At 44.7% G+C, this 18,059-nt stretch overlaps 2 protein-coding genes across 3 annotated transcripts; both read right to left on the bottom strand.

Annotated features, from left to right (window-relative positions):
- Window positions 1-101: 101 nt before the first annotated feature.
- On the bottom strand, window positions 102-14,249 carry LOC110497595 (tubby-related protein 4-like). 2 transcript variants are annotated; one of them, XM_021573791.3, is made up of 16 exons: window positions 13,783-14,249; window positions 12,798-12,895; window positions 12,243-12,512; window positions 11,841-11,969; window positions 11,547-11,708; window positions 10,939-11,119; window positions 10,556-10,663; window positions 10,323-10,486; window positions 9,762-9,986; window positions 9,253-9,487; window positions 8,853-8,997; window positions 8,467-8,611; window positions 8,156-8,249; window positions 7,878-8,021; window positions 4,094-7,704; window positions 102-3,603 (listed from the first exon to the last, which is right to left on the bottom strand). In XM_021573791.3, the coding sequence occupies exons 2-16, from the start codon at window positions 12,813-12,815 to the stop codon at window positions 3,487-3,489; spliced, it is 5,748 nt and encodes a 1,915-aa protein (XP_021429466.3). In that variant the 5' UTR covers window positions 12,816-12,895; window positions 13,783-14,249; the 3' UTR covers window positions 102-3,486. The 2 variants fall into 2 exon arrangements, with proteins under 2 accessions (XP_021429466.3, XP_021429465.3); XM_021573790.3 differs by having other exon boundaries at window positions 12,798-12,923; window positions 13,783-13,929.
- Window positions 14,250-15,336: 1,087 nt separating this feature from the next.
- On the bottom strand, window positions 15,337-17,183 carry myct1b (myc target 1b). The gene is made up of 2 exons (XM_021573789.3): window positions 16,910-17,183; window positions 15,337-16,278 (listed from the first exon to the last, which is right to left on the bottom strand). Exons 1-2 carry the CDS (start codon window positions 16,962-16,964, stop codon window positions 15,701-15,703), a joined length of 633 nt encoding a protein of 210 aa, XP_021429464.1. The 5' UTR covers window positions 16,965-17,183; the 3' UTR covers window positions 15,337-15,700.
- Window positions 17,184-18,059: the final 876 nt, after the last annotated feature.

Here is an 18,059-nt window from a genome sequence, read left to right as displayed (position 1 = left end):
CACACACACACACACACACACACACACACACACACACACACACACACACACACACACACTCACACACACACACACACACACACAATGAATAGACATAGACATAAGTGTTCTACATTTTATTACGTTTTTGAACATCGGGTGGTAGGCCTATATTTTAATGTATGATATATTATCTGATATATAAACTGGACAAAATAATTGTATAAGATTTCAAATAAAATAAAAATCCATTTAGGCAACAAAATAATATTATTTTAGGTGGTGATGCTGATTCATAATGACCCACACACACTGTCTGTATTGATAATAATACGCATTGAAGTATTGCTGTATTACACAGTAGAGTAACAATGCTAAGCATTGAATAGTTGGACGGGGCCACAGTCTCCCGACCCCTCCTGTCTCAGCCTCTAGTATTTATGCTGCAGTAGTTTATGTGTCGGGGGGCTAGGGTCAGTCTGTTATATCTGGAGTATTTCTCCTGTGTCCTGTGTGAATTTAAGTATGCTCTCTCTAATTCTTTCTTTCTTTCTCTCTCTTGGAGGACCTGAGCCCTAGGATCATGCCTCGGGACTACCTGGCCTGATGACTCCTTGCTGTCCCCAGTCCACCTGGCCGTGCTGCTGCTCCAGTTTCTACTGTTCTACCTGCGGCTATGGAACCCTGACCTGTTCACCGGACGTGCTACCTGTCCCAGACCTGCTGTTTTCAACTCTCTAGATACAGCAGGCGCGGTAGAGATACTCTGAATGATCGGCTATGAACAGCCAACTGACATTTACTCCTGAGGTGCTGACCTGTTGCACCCTCGACAACCACTGTGATTATTATTATTTGACCCTGCTGATCATCTTTGAACATTTGAACATCCTGGCCATGTTCTGTTATAATCTCCACCCGGCACAGCCAGAAGAGGACTGGCCACCCCTCATTGCCTGGTTCCTCTCTAGGTTTCTTCCTAGGTTCTGGCCTTTCTAGGGAGTTTTTCCTAGCCACCGTGCTTATACACCTGCATTGCTTGCTGTTTGGGGTTTTAGGCTGGGTTTCTGTACAGCACTTTGAGATATCAGCTGATGTAAAGAAGGGCTTTAGAAATACATTTGATTTGATTTGAATAGTTGAATCCTCACATAACCTGCAGATATACAGTTAACTGCCAAAAGAAGGGAAACACCGACAGAAAGTGTTTAAAAAGGGCGTTGGGTCACTACGAGCCAGAACAGCTTCAATGCACCGTGGCATAGATTCTACAAGTGTCTGGAACTCTATTGGAGGGATGCGACACCATTCTTCTGTGAGAAATTCCATAATTTGGTTGATTGTGGTGGAAAACGCTGTCTCAAGCACCGCCAAAAATGATGTATATACTAACAATATACATGTATCCCTGCCATAACAATGGGAGTCATTGTCCATAAAGCGTCATGGCGGGCTGTCTAGCTCCCGCCTATCCTTTCGTTGGATTGGTGGATACATCTCACTATTGTAATCGTTTTTAACCTCCTGTATTCAATGGCAAGAGATGCTATGCTATTAGCCTCATGCCATGAATATCCATAGCCAACTCGAGACAACTCAGATTCAAAGTGTTTTTTCTCAATGTTGGCGAGATGTCACGTGTCCTACTTATATCAGTACACTCGTAACAACTTAACCATTACGAAACGTCTATAAACCTCAAGTAGTAAAGAAGCCATACATTTTTTTGCTGACCAAATTCGACACTCTCATTGGCCTCCATACAAAAACTCTTTGCTTGGTGGGCGAAACACGGCAAATGCTGGAGGGAGGCGCCGCTCCAGAATCTCCCCTAAGTGTTCAATTGGGTTGAGATCTGGTAACTGACACAGCCATGGCATGTGGTTTACATGGTTTTCATGCTTATCAAACCATTCAATGACCACTCGTGCCCTGTGGATGGGGGAATTGTCATAACACAGCCATGATAGCCAAAATAATGGCCTCCCCAACATTTGTATGCCAGACCCTAAGCATGATGGGGTGTTAATTACTTAATTAACTCGGGAACCACACCTATGTGGAAGCACCTGCTTTCAATATACTTCGTATCCCTCATTTACTCAAGTGTTTCCATTATTTTGGAAGTTACAGTACTTTCAGATAAAGCAGCATAAGACAAATGTTAATTACTGAATAACATATTCACAAATTAATTAGTCAATCAAATCCAATTAAAATCTGAAAATGTAAAAAATGATAACTTGAATGTTTTCAGTACCAAGTGACACACTATTAGCAACAATGCAGACAATATCTATCAAAAGCAGCAGCAGAAACTCCAAGGAGGCAAAGCACTTTACATTCAAATGCAATGTTCAAGTAGCAATCATAACCACACCCAGTGACTAAAACACAGAGCCAACCAAGCTTATACACCATAACATTAAATTAAGGATAGCTTTTCATTTTCTTGCAGGGTTTAACATAAGTTGACGGATCTGGAAGCAGGTGGGATTTCTACTGTATGCATTTCCCCCCAGATACATGAACCATGCATTTGATGATTTTGGTGAATGATTTACACATGCATGACATTTTTTTCATAGGTTCAACCAAATGAAATGATGGGCAGAAAGGTTTGATAACATACATGTTACAATTTAGTTATGAATGTGTTACAATTTATGTCATATGAGGGTATGTAGTCCTACAATGACGTTTACATAATGGAAATGTGGATATTTCTAGGTCCTACAAAAACATTTACGGAAAATGATGATATTCCTAGGATCACTTCATAGAAGTGATCTTCGAAATAACATCAAAATAAACTCTATTACTTTCCAACTCATCGCGTTGTCTTTCCACAATCAACATGGTCTCCTCTCTCACAATACATTATTTCAACATTGTCCAACATTGCACTTACTTTTCTTATGACCATTATAACCTGCAATCTTAGTCACGCATTTTAAAATTGCACATCTCCAAGGGCAGTTTTTAAATCCAATGCATATATACGGTAAGTAAGAGAAACTAAAAAGCTTTGTTGTGAGGCTTACTAAAATGTATCTCATAGCCCTATTATCCGTCTGGTCCAGCACAGAACTACACTGACAGTCCCGTGTTACAGGACACAGTATAATCATCTCTGATTATTCTGTCACTTTGCATCAGAGTACGTTGTAACAGAGCCATATACTGTATATGACACACATGTCAGCGTTTGAACATTGAACATGCCATACAAATAAAAGGCATTTTAATGAATCCTATTCATTTACCCCACAATCTACTATTGTGTACCTTAGCAGCGCTTCCCTTCCTCCTTTTTTTCCGAACACATATGCGACGTTGGGTTAGAGCCAGTGACGTAGTGGTAAAAAAACACAGGTGGGTAAACACTGATCGCCATTTGCGGTGAGTAATGTAATGCTCCCTATACTTTCAATGCATTTTTCCGCAAAAGGTAGGTAAACACTTGCACAAAATATCCTCCACTACACCACTGGTTAGAGCAGTCTCTTACTTCAGCCTTTGAGTAACATTGGCTAAGGCAACAGCAAAGGCCTGCACTGCTGAGAAAGGATACTGGAAATCCAGGATATATGCGTTCCCATCGATTCTGCCAAACTGCATCACCTGTAGAAGAACAGGGGAAAAGAGACAGGAACAAAGCTGTAAGGAAGGCCTGTTTGCATCACATCTGTGGGGCATAGGTACAGGTGGGCCTGTTGGCAAAATGTGTAGAATAGCATGAGATTAGCTGTGAAAATGTCCCCATGACAAAATGTGTAAAATTGCAGTTGCTTTCCCCAACCCCCTCAAAAATACAAAATAAATACAAATAATTGGCCCACCCAAATTTCTGCAGGCCCACCCACCAACGAACTTCTGGCTGTGCCACTGCTGCCTGAAGTTCAATTTGAGTGCTGACTCATCTCAGCCATAAACAGGGCAATGTGACAGTTGGTGGCAGTGGTGGGAACTGAACCCAGGCCTCCAGAGAGACTGGAAGCTAAACTTATATTTAAAGCAACCGCAAACAGATTTCCCATTCTAAATTATAAATAGGTGGTTCTTTTTTTACAGTGTATCTAGGTTTCTGTAAATAATGGAAGCAAAATTTTACCTGTCTCCCGTCCAGCTCGATCTGAAAGTTCTTAGCAGACTCCTGAGTGACTCGTCCTCCGAAGTCCAACTGGTAGACCTGTGTGGCCTCATTCCAGAGTGGCTGCTTATTGGCCATGACATAGATGAATCCCTGGCTGCCCAGCCCACGGTCCTCTCTCTCATTGGCCTTCCTGCACTTAATCTCCTCCAGTTCACTGGCCATCCTCAGGCTTCTCTTACTCTTCCAACCCTTCTTGGAGCTCTGGCTCTGGTTCATCAGTTCATCTCCGCTGATGAAGAGCTCGGGTTCGCTCTCCGAACTGTCCTGGAACTCGCTGGTGGTACTGGTCCTGTTGAGCTTCTTGGTTTTGTTCAGCTGCTCCCTCTGGCCTTTGAGTTTCTTCTTCTCCCTGCCGCCAAGCCTGGGGCTGGAGATGAGGGAGTTGAAGTCGGAGAGGGCGCGCCCTTCCTTTTTGGATTTGCCCTCTGAGACGGTGGTCATGTTTGCCGCCTCAGCTCGGCTGTCTAGACGTTTACGACTTTTCTTGCTGAACATGTCGGACCCCTGTCGGTCTGGAACGGGGCTTTCGTTTAGAGAAGACGGCTCCTGGAAGCTACTGGCAGATTCCGCCAGCTCCTCTGTAGGGCTTTTGGATTTCGGCAGCTCGGTTGGTGGAGGAGGAGGAAGTGTAAGAGGTGGTGGAGGGGGAGCAACAGGAGGGGGCGGGGAGAGGACTGGCTTTTCTAACACCTGATGAGACTTGTTGGGGAGGGTGGCAGAGCCTGACAGGTCCTGCATGGGTAGGCTATATGGGTTCCAGGGGTGCAGGCTAACAGGGTGCAGCTGAAGCCCAGCACAGGAGGCGGCCCCTGGGTACATCGGGGGCAGAGGGCAGCAAGCTAGGTTGGCATGCCTGGGAGGGTATCCAGGTGGCAAGACCAGGTTGGGGTCCTGCTGGGCAAACTGGGGGACTGGAGCAACTACTTCGTTGGGAGGGCAGGGTGGTGGATGGCTCTGCATGGACTGGAGTGGGGATCCATCCTGACCAACCCCTGGAGGGAAAGGTGACATGGAGATCTGGTAACCTGATGGGAAAGTAACAGTACTTGGGCTGCTGGGAGGTTTTGTTGAGAGTACAAAAGGCAGCCGTGTCATGTCCAGATGCTGAGCATTGCTGAAGATGATCGGGGGTGGTGGTTTGTGTGTTGGTGGTGGAGGAGGAGCTAAGATAGTCTGTTCTGGGGGTATCCAGAACTCCTCTGCAGTGTTTGGGTCCCACTGGTATGGTGGAGGACGTTTCAGTGTCAAACTAACTTCCCCAAGAGTCAAGTGACGACACTGCTGACTTAATGTCTCGTCTTCGGTAAAGGCAGAGTTCACATACACAGTCCTATCCCTGCTGTTATCAACAGGACTCAGCAGATTGTAAGATGACTGAGAAGCTTGAGACAAAGTGCTTTTGGAGTGAACAATGATGGTGCTGTGATGAGCACCTTTTCCTGGTGGGAAATCCTGTCGCACTACAGTGCCTCCTGCGATGCCACTGCTGCTGCTACCACCACCACTAACACTGACACTGGTGCTGCTGCTGTTGCTACTGCACTGAGTGCAGGTATACAGAGCCGTGGGCACCCTCTGCTGGTAAGAGAGTGCTAGGGCCGCACTGTTGATCTTAGACTTGGTTGGTAGAGTCCTTGAAGCGTCAACCATCTGGGACACCTTCAGGCGAGATTCCACGTCTCGCCGGTCAGGGCGCAAGGTGGCGTGAATCATGTGACTACTGTCCATGCGTTGGGGAGGAGAAAGTGTCGTTGTGTTAATGTTAACCTGATTGGCTGGATCTGGGTAGGGGGGCGGGTCTCTGCTGGGTATGGAGTATCGTGGCACAGAGAGGCGGCTTAGAGTCGCTGAGCTGTAAGGAAGCTGGACTTTCTTACTGTCAGACGATGAGGTGACTTTAAGTGTGGCCGAACCTCCCATGCCTTGAACAGCGTAGGTGTTCTGGTTGCTTATGAGTCTTCTGCGAGGGCGACACACCTCCTCTACATTCCCACTGCTGTCAAAGGTTGTGATCCTCTCGTATCCCATCTGGTACTGGAGACCAACTGGGTGGAGTGAGAACTCGTCTTTCTTCAGACACGGGTCTGTTGTGACCAGTATGTTGGGGTTGTCACAGTTGGTGATGAGGGTCTGAGGAGCGGTGGAGGTTGTGACGGTGGCTGCAGACACTATGGTTCCTGGGTAGGGTGGTGGAGGGTTCACCTTCCTCATCTGGATCTCAAGGGAAGTCTCTGCATCGAGGAAGGAAGGAGGTCTAGAACGTAGTGTGTCTGTGTCTATGAATGAAGGAGGTCTGGATCGGGAGGAGTCTGCATCGAGGAACGACGGGGGTCTAGACCGCAATGTACCTGTATCTGCATCAATGAAAGAAGGATTTCTAGTCCGTATTGTGTCTATGTCGATGAATGACGGTGGTCTAGATCTTGATGTGTCTGCTTCGATGAAGGAAGGAGGTCTGGACCGTAAGCTGTCTACATCAATGAATGATGGAGGCCTGGATCGCGGTAGACTTGGCCTGCCCAGTGTATGGCTCTGAGTATGCCCCTGCTCTCCTCTTTCTGGTCCCAACTCTGCACTGGGGTGGGGTATCTGTTGCAGTACCTGGAACTGCTGCAGAGAGATGGTGGGATAGCCAGTAGGCGGAGGGGGCAAGGTGATCTGCAGCTTCAGTTGCTGCTGCATTTGTTGGTGCTGCCTCTGCATCTGTTGGTGTTGCTGTTGTATCTGCTGATGTTGCTGCTGCAGCTGCTGTTGTTGCTGCCTCATCTCTATAATCTGCTGTCGGATCTGCTGCTGTTGCTGCTGCATTTGTTGCTGCTGCTGATGCATTTGCTCATGTTGCAGTTGCATCTGTTGGTGCTGCTGAGCAATTTGCTGTTGTTGCAAGTGTTGGTGCTGATGTTGGATCTGCTGTTGTTGCTGTTGCAGTGCCGCCTGTTGTTGTTGGTGCTGTTGTTGCAGTGCTTGGTGCTGCTGAGTCTGTTGCTGCTGCTGCTGTTGGATCTGCTGTATATGATGCTGTTGTAGTTGTTGATGTTGTTGTTGAATCTGCTGTTGCTGGTGCTGTAGTTGTTGATGCTGTTGCATTCTCTGTTGTTGTTGCTGCTGCTGCTGTTGGGTTAGTATCTGCGGTGGTTGTTTGGACTGTTGTTGGTGTGTCTGTTGAGACTGAGGACGTTGTTGTTGAGGTTGTTGAGGGGGGTGATGTGGAGGCGGAGGTGGAGGCAGTGTTCCAGCTAGGAGGGGACCCATCTCTAGCCTGTTAAAGATCACCTGTCCTGGGTTGGAGTACCTTCCTAGAGTCCCACTGTACTGTGCTGCTACTGCATTCTGACCGTGATCAGGCCCTGCAATAGAGGCTGAGGCTGCTGCAGCGGCCGCTGCCGCTGAAGCCGTAGCCGTGGGATTGGTCAAGACATCCAGCTGGATGTTCTGATTGGCCAGCAGGGACTGGACCAGTCCAATGCTCTGAGTGGGGGACATGGCTTGGGCAGGGCTGTGGATGGGTGCGATGGGGATGTTGACCGTACAGGGAGGGTTGTCACTTGTCACTCCAGATGGTCCCATCACTGAAAGACAAGTCAAAGAATATTCCAATAACTTTAGGTATTGTTCTGTACTACATTCATTACTAAACAGAAGTCAACATCCAACCGAAATTCATGTAAACTTGCACTTGATACTTAATTCCAGTATCAATTAATTATTAGTTTGTTTAATTGTTCATTCATTCACGACTTACCAGGCAAGTCATCCTCATCCTCACTGAAGACGTTTGGGTTAAAGACAGGCAGGCTCATGAAGTCAAGTGATATTTTCCGCACCTCCGGAAGGTAGATTGTCATCTGCCTTGGTTGTAGATGCAGCAAACTGGTCTTATAGATAACTAAAACAGAGGAAAAGATTTCTACAATCAAATTGGAATGAAATGGAGTAGTCAACATAAAGGAATAATAAAAAAAGAAGGTAAATACTGAAAATATGGCTGTGTTTTTTCCCTGCAAATGTCGGTGATCTTACCTGCACCAAGATTAGCAGGTAGGAAAGAAGCAAGTCCAACGATTTTGAACTTTGTCCCCCAAATATTGGACGTGACTTGAGCAAGATAATTATGCTGTGAAATCAAGCAAATAGATTCATATTTTTTATTATGTAAAAAATGATCCAGAACCCAGAACCAAATATTGCATGAGCTAGCCAGCTAACTATACCCGGTTAACTTCTGGGCACAGAAGTGGCTAAATCTAAACAAGCAGAAACCACAATTTCAACCCCTAACCACTAAAGAACCACTATACCAACGTTCCACGCGACACATATTCAGACAATACCTCAGAGATTCCATCCATGGACATCTCTCGACGCGTCAAACTGGGAGATCGAATTGGTGGCTTCTTTGTTGGTAACCGGGGTGATCGTGGGCCTTCTTGACTAGCCCGGGACATTTTGGGAGATTTTCTAGATTCCATGTTCCTTCTATGCCAGACAACAACCAAAACAAGCGGCAAACAAAGGCAAAATAGACCAATTTAAAATTATGAACAAATAACATTTGAAACAAATAAAATGATCAGTATGACCTATTGACGAAGGTTGAACTTTTTGTATTACATGGATCGGCTACTAAAGGTAATGGTTAGGATTAGGGTTGAATATGGTAAACATTAGTCTTATAACCTCACTCTTCCAGAGTCCAGACCATCGTAATGAAAGATACCTGGAAAGCTTGGGTGATCCGTTTCCTCTGGACAGTTTAGGGGACTTCTTCCCGACCCACTCATCACTCAACTCAATGTCGCTGGAGTCCGAACAGTTACAGCTGTCAGTCATGTAGGAGATCATAGCATTTACACACACCTCATCTGGAGGGGGAAAAAACAACAACAAACAAGCAAATAAACAAACAAACAAATAAAAAAATCATATTTGACTCCACCTCTATAAACAGGTCAGAACAGTAGAACTTCAGGAAAAAAATATACAATATACATGTGAACACACAATAGTAGGGTTGCCCAACTCATCATGATATACCGGTCTAAAATGAGCTGTTAGTGTGTAACATACTAACTATTTTTGAAAGTGCATTATTATACATTTTTCTGTGCCAATCCCACCTGCTTTGCTGTCTGTTTTAGGGTCTATGATGATGAACTCTGGCCGTAGCTTGCTGATGCGTCTGCCTTTAAGGATGGGCACCAGACCACCTAGGTGTTCCAGGTAGAGGGTGTAACAGGGTCCCCCTGCCTCTGGGTTGTCCTCTGCTCGCTTCATGGTGCAGTGCAGCCTCTCGTTACCAGCTGTGGGGTAGCTGACAAAGTCCCGGATGTTGTTGGGATCAGGAATAGGAGGCTAGAGAAACAAGAGAAAAGCATTAACAGTTGGTTCCAATCCGCTCCCTACCCCTACCCCTTCCCCTTGGCCCTTACCCCTTTAGATCGTTAGGATCTGGATAGGTACACTCAGGGTAGTGATGGAGCTTCCAGCATATCCCCTGCACCTTACCGATCTACAAACATTGAAGGATTACGACCAAGGGGTCCTGTCATTTTGAAATGAACAAGTCCAGATGGCTTTGAGCTCAGATAATAACCTACAGTAGCCAACTGAATAAAGCTTATTTTACCTTGATGGTGGGTATGAAGGCGGTTGTGACATAGGAACAGAGTAAGGAGGGCATGTTTAGTTTGCCCACGTCCCTCTCCTCCCGCAGGGCACTGGCGATGCCCTGTTGGCACAGCAGCTGCAGGCTGGCCACCCGGTGCTCCACCCGCACCACGTACAGCGCTGTGCCACACGCCAGGAACAGACGAGAGTCTCTGTGGCCCCAGCAGATAGTGGTGATGGGGCGCTGCAAGGCAAAGGTTGACAAGGCAGGTTCCCAGTCGGCCCTGTTCTGTTGTATTCACATTCTACGGAACCTTGATTTCTGGCTTTCTCCATAGCCCACTGAACGAGACTTGGAAGTGCGGCGACAGTACATTTTATGTCAAGTATACTTTCTGTTGATATTGTAGTTATTCATTGAAGATTTCAGATGACTTATAGAATTTGACTTATACGTGTTAGAGGACCTACCCAGAAGGCAAAAACTGGTTGAAATTATGCCATCACAAACAAATTACAACCAGTTTGTAAATATCATACAATAACATTTCAGAAAAGTGAATCAAAGAGGGGAGCTCACCTGGGCAGGTGTTTCTAATGTGTAGATATGTTCTCCTTGGACGTTGTAGAATTTGACCAGGGCGTTCCTCACGATAGGGTCAGAGGGGACTCCAGGGAGCCCATGTCTCTCCATCCCAGCTGCCGCCAGGAGGTCCCCCTGAGAACACCACTGGACCTCCACATCTGAACAGGAGGAGCTCAGTCACAACACATTCGGTCCGCCCACACGTTTAAGATTGAAAAAGTCATTACCTTTGAGTCCTGAGCGGATGACGGTAGGAGCGAGGTCATCGTAGTTGTTCATCAAACTGATGTCTCCTGATATGAAGCTAACGGTCAGAAGGGGCTTCAGGATACGCACTTGGGAGAGAGAAATAAACACATTAGCCTCCTGGCTAATGTGCACGATCATAGTGTTCACAGTAGAGGTAAAAAATGTTATCACATCTCTTTTTTTCACGTTTGAGAGCGGTACAAGACAGGGATGTTCTCTCTCTCGCTTGATTGTTTACAATGTGTGACCTTGAGCTGGGTTATTGTCAAGACGCAGCGTCACTCTCTGTGCCCATAGAATCAGTGCTTAAATGATCTAAATAACCACACTACCTTGCATTATCATTATTACAGTATCTTACCTTGAGGTGGGTTATTGTCATCAGAGTCGGTGTCGCTTTCTGTGCTGTCCTCCACTAGGAAGCAGGGGCAGTTCCATGACATGCCGACGATGCCATCCGACTCGTGTAGCAGGACATGGGCCAGCATGCGGCCATGACAGTCCATCACTATCACCTGACCGTCGGCTGTACCAAACAACACCTGAAGTAAAGGCAGTTGGCAGGAATCCTTATTTTCTGAGAGAAAACATCAATGGGGGTGGTCTCCTGGACAAAGATTAAACCTAGTCCTAGACAAAGAGTAAGTAAACTGTGTCCGAACCAGAAAAGCCCATAAGGGCAGGGAGCCTATCAAATTTTTCTGCAGAACAAGGCAGCTTGATGTACAAGTACATCTCCTGGACAGGCAATAGACAAACAACAAGAACAACAAGAATCTCAAATGAGCATGCTTTTTAGTGAAGGCTAAATCTGTGTCCCCGAAACCAACAGATTATTTCATATATTGTTTGCCAGTAACAAAAAGGTCAATACTATAATATGTATCTTATTTGTTTGTAAAATGGCAATAAATGCTCAATGTTTTGTTTAGGTTCAGCCAGAAACCAGGTTAGCTCAGGTGTACCTACCTGTTGGTCGTCAGGTGTCCAGATGCCACAGGTGATCTGGCTCTCCAGGTTGATCTCTGAGGACCAGTGTCTCTGTCCGCTGACTGACCCCACCAAGACAAACCCATCCCTGTAGGCGATCAAGGCCTGAGTGCCATCATGGGACCATGTGAAATCACTCACCTTATGGAGAGATTAGAAATGCATCCATTATATTATCTTTCCAGCATTACATAATGTTTTCACCAATACATTATCTTTCCCAATAAAAATATAGTAAAAATATCGTACCCGGGCATCTTATCATTATCGTACCTGGGCACCACGGTCATTCACTAACTCTACAGACCACCGTCCCTCATACTGAATCCAGACGAAGATGCCTCCCTCCATGTCACACGTGGCCAACTTCTGAAAGGGCTCATTCCAACGAACCAACACAACCTGCAAAGGGAAGTATGCAACTGCTATTATACTCCACGAACATAGGGGGCTCTCTAGGAATGTGAAAGTGGAATACAATTCATATTCAAATGCTGAATGAGAGAAAGTACAAAACAGTCCACTTCCTCCACCTACTCTACATCGCCTATTTTAAATAACACAAAATGCTCTTTTGTGATGATTGTCAGATTAAATCTGGGTGTTTATATGAGGGCATTTTTTATTAAATTCTGCAAATAAACGCAGTTTCGGAAAAAAAATAACAAGACCCACCTCACTGTTGTGTCCTCGCAGGTTGAAGTTGATTCTCTGAGGAGTGTTCCTGTCTCTCCTGCAGTGGCTGGATGTGAACGTCACGCCCACCACCCCTCTCCCGTTCCCTGTGGCCAGCCAGCCCTCCTCATGGTAGCGCCGCTGGCACACCGGCTTGTCCTTCTCGCTCTTGGGGACCCGGCCCTTCCAGGAGAGGCAGAGGATGTTGGAGTCGCTGCAGAGGATGGGACCATGTTCCACAGTAGCCAACATCCCTACTGAGTGACCAGGCTTGGAGGTAAGCAGAGGAGGATAATATAGTGGAGGTTGGTGTCTTTCTTCAAGGGTATCATTGACTGACTTGATTTTTTGTTTTTGTTTTTGTTTTTCGTTAGTGTTTTTATATCACTCTTTATTCTGGATTATTAAGTAGGCTCATGTGCTTAGGTTGTTTCTGCAAGAGGTAGGCCTAGCAAACCATCCAATACAGTCAAGTCATAACTCAACATTACTAGGCAATGTATGACCAGGTAATGTAACATATATTAGAATTATAATAGCCTACATGTTACTCACCTCATAATTCCTGGACATTGTTGACTACAATTCCTCCTTTGCAGGTGGTGTCCATGTTTCCATTCAGAAGGTGGGTGCACTAAAGAGTGAGATATTTCCTAATTCCCAGATGGAGAAAATCTATCACTGAAAAGATTCAGAGCATCACACAGCGTTCAGTTTACTACATGGAGACAACCTGGTCCTCATGTCTTGAAATGCCCATCCTGATTACATGGTGGCCTATGGCAGGTCTATTCAATAGGCCTGTGTCTTCATGAAGTGATTCCAATCAAGTGTCGGAAATACTGTAGCTACAGTATGGAAATATGCAGTTTGATGACTATTCTGTGTCAAATAAAAAGAAAAAGCTAAAGAATAAATGTGGCATTTTTATTCCAAGTTATCCATAGCCTATATAGATTCCATCGAAGGGGTGCAGCCTTTAAACAGGAAAAGCACTGCCTTGTCCATTCAGTGCATCAACCTTGAAACGTATCTTACTCTCAGCTATGACATGGGAATGTCTAGAATCCTGGTCTCTATGCAACACTGCATTGAACATTCTGAACCGAACACTCTTGCCTTCGTGTCTCCATAGATACGGAGAACGTCAGTCTGTTACGTCATTAACACGATACTAATTCAATAAAACTTGTAGATTTCAATGAATAGACAGAATAAGAATCATCCCTTAAATGGCAGTACGCGAAATAAATAACCCACCACCCCACAATATGTCCAGTATCCACCGGCTATATTTTCCATATTTACAATAAGATGGATAATCAATGAATCAATCAAATCGCCCTGTCGTAGTGAATGAAAATACATTTAGACTGAACGTAATCAATCACCCTCATCCACCGCTATTCGTTGAGATTGAATCAGTGGAGAGGAACCTGTATAAAAAGGATGATGTCCCTTGCTCGTTGCCCTTTATCTGACCAATTCCAATTCTGTCAAAATATGCAGGACACCAACACGAACAAGATGCAGAACTCACTTGATCAAATATAAGGTCGCTGCCATATCCTTCATCTGCGCAGTCCACCATAGATTGCCAGGCTGCTTTCTGCTGACGCTCGGTGCGCCTTTAATGCCGGTTGCCATGTAGTTTTCATTGCCATGTCGGCTACATTGGGTGCGTTACAGGTTGACTTCATTATAGTCACGCTGCGCCGATCATCAGATCTCACAAATCCCGGAGAAGCGTTCAATATCTCAGAAAACATGTCAGTGTGATATAGCAATCTTCTGAGAAAAATACATTTGATTTTTGATTTGATTTGAGACCCGCAGCGTGAATACCAATACCAATACCCAAAGACATGCTACTTGTAGAGAAAAATCCGTTGATTAGAAAATAAAATATCAATGATGAACAGATGAAGATATTTCTCCAGCAATAATCAGAAATAATTTTGCAACAAAACAGAAATATATAAACTCAGCAAAAAAAGAAACGTCCTCTCACTGTCAACTGCATTTTTTTCTGCAAACTTAACATGTGTAAATATTTGTGTGAACTTAACAAGATTCAACAACTGAGACATAAACTGAACAAGTTCCACAGACATGTGACTAACAGAAGTGGAATAATGTGTCCCTGAGCAAAGGGGGGGGGGGGGGTCAAAATCAAAAGCAACAGTCAGTATCTGGTGTGGCCACCAGCTGCATTAAGTACTGCAGTGCATCTCCTCCTCATGGACTGCACCAGATTTGCCAGTTCTTGCTGCAAGATGTTACTCCACTCTTCCACCAAGGCACCTGCAAGTTCCCAGACATGGCCCTAGCCCTCACCCTCAGATCCAACAGGTCCCAGACGTGCTCAATGGGATTGAGATCCGGGCTCTTCGCTGGCCATGGCAGAACACATTCCTATCTTGCAGGAAATTACACACAGAACGAGCAGTATGGCTGGTGGCATTGTCATACTGGAGGGTCTTGTCAGGATGAGCCTGCAGGAAGGGTACCACATGAGGGAGGAGGATGTCTTCCCTGTAATGCACAGTGTTGAGATTGTCTGCAATGACAACAAGCTCAGTCCGATGATGCTGTGACACACCGCCCCAGACCATGACGGACCCTCCACCTCCAAATCGATCCCACTCCAGAGTACAGGCCTCGGTGTAATGCTCATTCCTTATACGATAAATGCGAATCCACCATCACCCCTGGTGAGACAAAACCGCAACTCGTCAGTGAAGAGCACTTTTTGCCAGTTCTGTCTGGTCCAGCGACGGTGGGTTTGTGCCCATAGGTAACGTTGTTGTTGCCATCCTGTACCTGTCCCACAAGTGTGATGTTCATTAATTGTTTATGGTTCATTGAACAAGCATGGGAAACAGTGTTTAAACCCTTTTCAATGAAGATCTGTGAAGTTATTTGGATTTTTACAAATTATCTTTGAAAAAGACAGGGTCCTGTGCGTTTCTTTTTTTGCTGAGTTTATTTTTTAAAGTGATGTTGCTTTTATGGAAAATCATACCTCTTCTCTACAGACATATCACAGAAACGTTCAGATGTATAACATGTAGATAGATCACATAAGACTGGATAATAATTACAACTTTATTAACAACTTTATCAACATATCACAGAAACGTGGGCCATAATAGACAATCCTCTCGAACCTTCATCTTCTTTTATATAGATTCCATTGGGATACACACCGTTCTTCAACATAAACATAACCTATGGTCAGTCAGAGCACAATCTATTTATTTAGATTTCTTAGATAGTAGACTGAATAGAAGGCAGGGTGGACGATGGCCCAAAGAAGGACCAAAGGTCATCTTGCTCAAAACTGAACAGTTCTCCATAAGACAGAGCCCCTATCTCTTCCAAAGGCCCCCAGTAGTAAAGCCTATACTGTAATAACCAGTCAACCCATGTATCCCAGGCAGCATATGGTGACATCATCAGGTGCATGTCTCTTGAAAGGCATTGATGACACTGTCATATGTGGGAGGAGGAGTCTGTGTGGGCAGGAACCCTTTAAGACTGCTGTTTCCCAACCAAAAAGAATTCCGTTGGGGTTGAGTTGGCATGAGGGAGGCAGTATCTACTGCTGATGAATTGTTGGCAGTAGTGTCATGAAGAAGCAAGGTATCCTGGTTGTTAGTGTCACCCTCAGCCCCGTCACCTTGACCCATCCTGCTGCCCTTGGGCACTGGTCGGAAGGTGGATGATCCTGAGCTGGTCTTCTTCCCCAGTGGGCCAACCGGCTCCACCGATGGTTGTCTATATAGGCTCAGAATACCTCTTCCGAGGCTGTTGTCGCTGTGCCGGTCGAACACTGTGCTCCGGTAGAGGCCTTGGCAGTTGGCTATGGGGTTGTGTGAGCGCTGGGAGGTGGCTGAGCGGTGCTGCTGTTTGGGACGCCTGGTAATCCGGGTGGATGCTCTGCGTCTCGACAGCCATGTTAGGAGGATGTAGATCAGCGCTCCAATCAGGAGGCCCAACAACATGGACAGACAGAAGGCTAGGACTAGGTTCCCTGGAGGAAAAGGAGGAAGATATTAGACAACTTTTTTAGATTTTCCCTAATTTAATGTCACCGTATTTGAGGTGAAATGATACTGAGGACAATCAAGTTGATATTTGGTTGTAATGACATCATTGCAACCAGTTTTGCCTGCTGGGGTTGAACAAAATGGAGTGGCAAAGAACTCACTTGTTGGATAAATGAGTTTTCAGATTCAAAATGCCAGTATACATTCCTTGGCAAATTGATTGCTTCCATGGTTCACAATTTACATTTTCACAAATGAAAAACCGACTGTGGTAAATCGACTACTCGAAGATGGTCTCATATCACTTAATGGACGGACTGTAGGTAAAATTCAGACAATAACTTTGATAACACATGTACTGTGAACACAGAACTAAACAGAAGTTGAGTGGTCCTTTGGTAGAGCATGGTGCTTGTAACTCCAGGGTAGTTGGTTTGCTTACAGCGACCACCCATACGTAAAATGTATGGATAAAAGCGATAAAAGCGTCTGCATAATAGCATATATTAGTAGTAGTAGTATTATATAAGACTAATGCAGTCATTTAAAGATAGAATACTCATATCCCTTAATGAAAAATAAACACATTAAAAAAGGCAGGCTTAAAATTCTTACCAATGTTAAATGATTTTAGTATATCCAGAAATGGATTTGTCTCATTGAACGCCATTATAATAACGAAAAGAAAAGTAGTTCACATCCAAACTGAGAACACTGCAGCACATTGAACTGGACTCTTTTCAAGACAGGCTGTCTGCTTGGTCCATTTCTTCCTGTCTGTTTTGTTTGCAATAGTGGAAATGTTGCTGTCATGCTTCCTGCCTCTCTCTCTACTTTTTAAAATTAGCTTGTGCTTTTCTTATCTGCCTGGGGCAGAACTTTGGGAAACAAGGCTGCTTCCTCTGACATCATTTCCTCTTGATTAATGAACAATCAATGTTCCTCTTGAACAATGGCTTCTTGGCTCTGTTATGAAATACTGTAATTTACTTGTATTTGAATGGCAACGTTGTGACTTTTAGATCAGGAGCCTTTTTCATGTTATATAGAGTGTTTTTAATGGTATATTGTCTAAGGTATAGTGATAGAGGCAGTGAGGATATAGTGTACACAATAATCTCAATGTTTCCAAGTGTTTTGCAAGTGTTTCACAAGAGATATGTATGTTAATAAGCAAACCTAACAAAACGTCACTATCCAATGGAACGTCTGCAGTGAACACTATCAAGTGTACAGCCTCTGATGGGATTTCCTTCAATTGTTGTGCTCCCTAAACTCTAAAACTTCGTTAACTGCAGTGGCAGGGTTGGGGAGTAACAGATTACATGTAAGGGATTACAAAACACGGTAACTGTAATCCGTTACTATAATTGACACTTAACTGTTTTCTTAATGACATTCAAATCAGCATAGAACAAAGGTGCACATTTAAATTTATTCCACTTGAGCGAGTCTGACCACAAGTCAGAGACACTATGATGACACAGCAAATGTGTTTGATGGATTGCGGTAAAAGAGCAGGCTACAGTCTAAGCTATGTCTTCACATGGTGCGCCTGCTGTGGGCATCCAAAGATTATCCAACTTGAATAAATGCTTGGAGGTAAGGCCGACAGCGGGGATGTAGTCTACGGTGATCCTGATATCACTTATTATTGATATCAACATAGCGCATTGATGTGAATCACAATCCTGCTCTCTCATTTAGCCATTCGCGCATTACGGATTGTGGTTGTTGTGGATGGCTGTTCACAAATCTAAATGTG

The sequence above is a fragment of the Oncorhynchus mykiss genome, chromosome 19 (genome assembly GCF_057628025.1).
Source record: "Oncorhynchus mykiss isolate SJ-2025 chromosome 19, ASM5762802v1, whole genome shotgun sequence".
Lineage (NCBI taxonomy): Eukaryota > Metazoa > Chordata > Actinopteri > Salmoniformes > Salmonidae > Oncorhynchus > Oncorhynchus mykiss.
Note: the sequence above shows the minus strand (reverse complement) of the source record. Positions and strands in the feature narration are given on the sequence as shown.

Coding starts and splice junctions, on each gene's coding strand:
- LOC110497595 (XM_021573791.3), bottom strand. Junction 11,120..11,546: donor GGACACCTGACGACCAACAG/GTAGGTACACCT, acceptor CCTTTACTTCAG/GTGTTGTTTGGTACAGCCGA. Junction 9,987..10,322: donor CATTAGAAACACCTGCCCAG/GTGAGCTCCCCT, acceptor TTTGCCTTGCAG/CGCCCCATCACCACTATCTG.
- myct1b (XM_021573789.3), bottom strand. CDS start 16,964: ATGGCGTTCAATGAGACAAATCCATTTCTGGATATACTAAAATCATTT. Junction 16,279..16,909: donor ACTAAAATCATTTAACATTG/GTAAGAATTTTA, acceptor CTTTTCCTCCAG/GGAACCTAGTCCTAGCCTTC.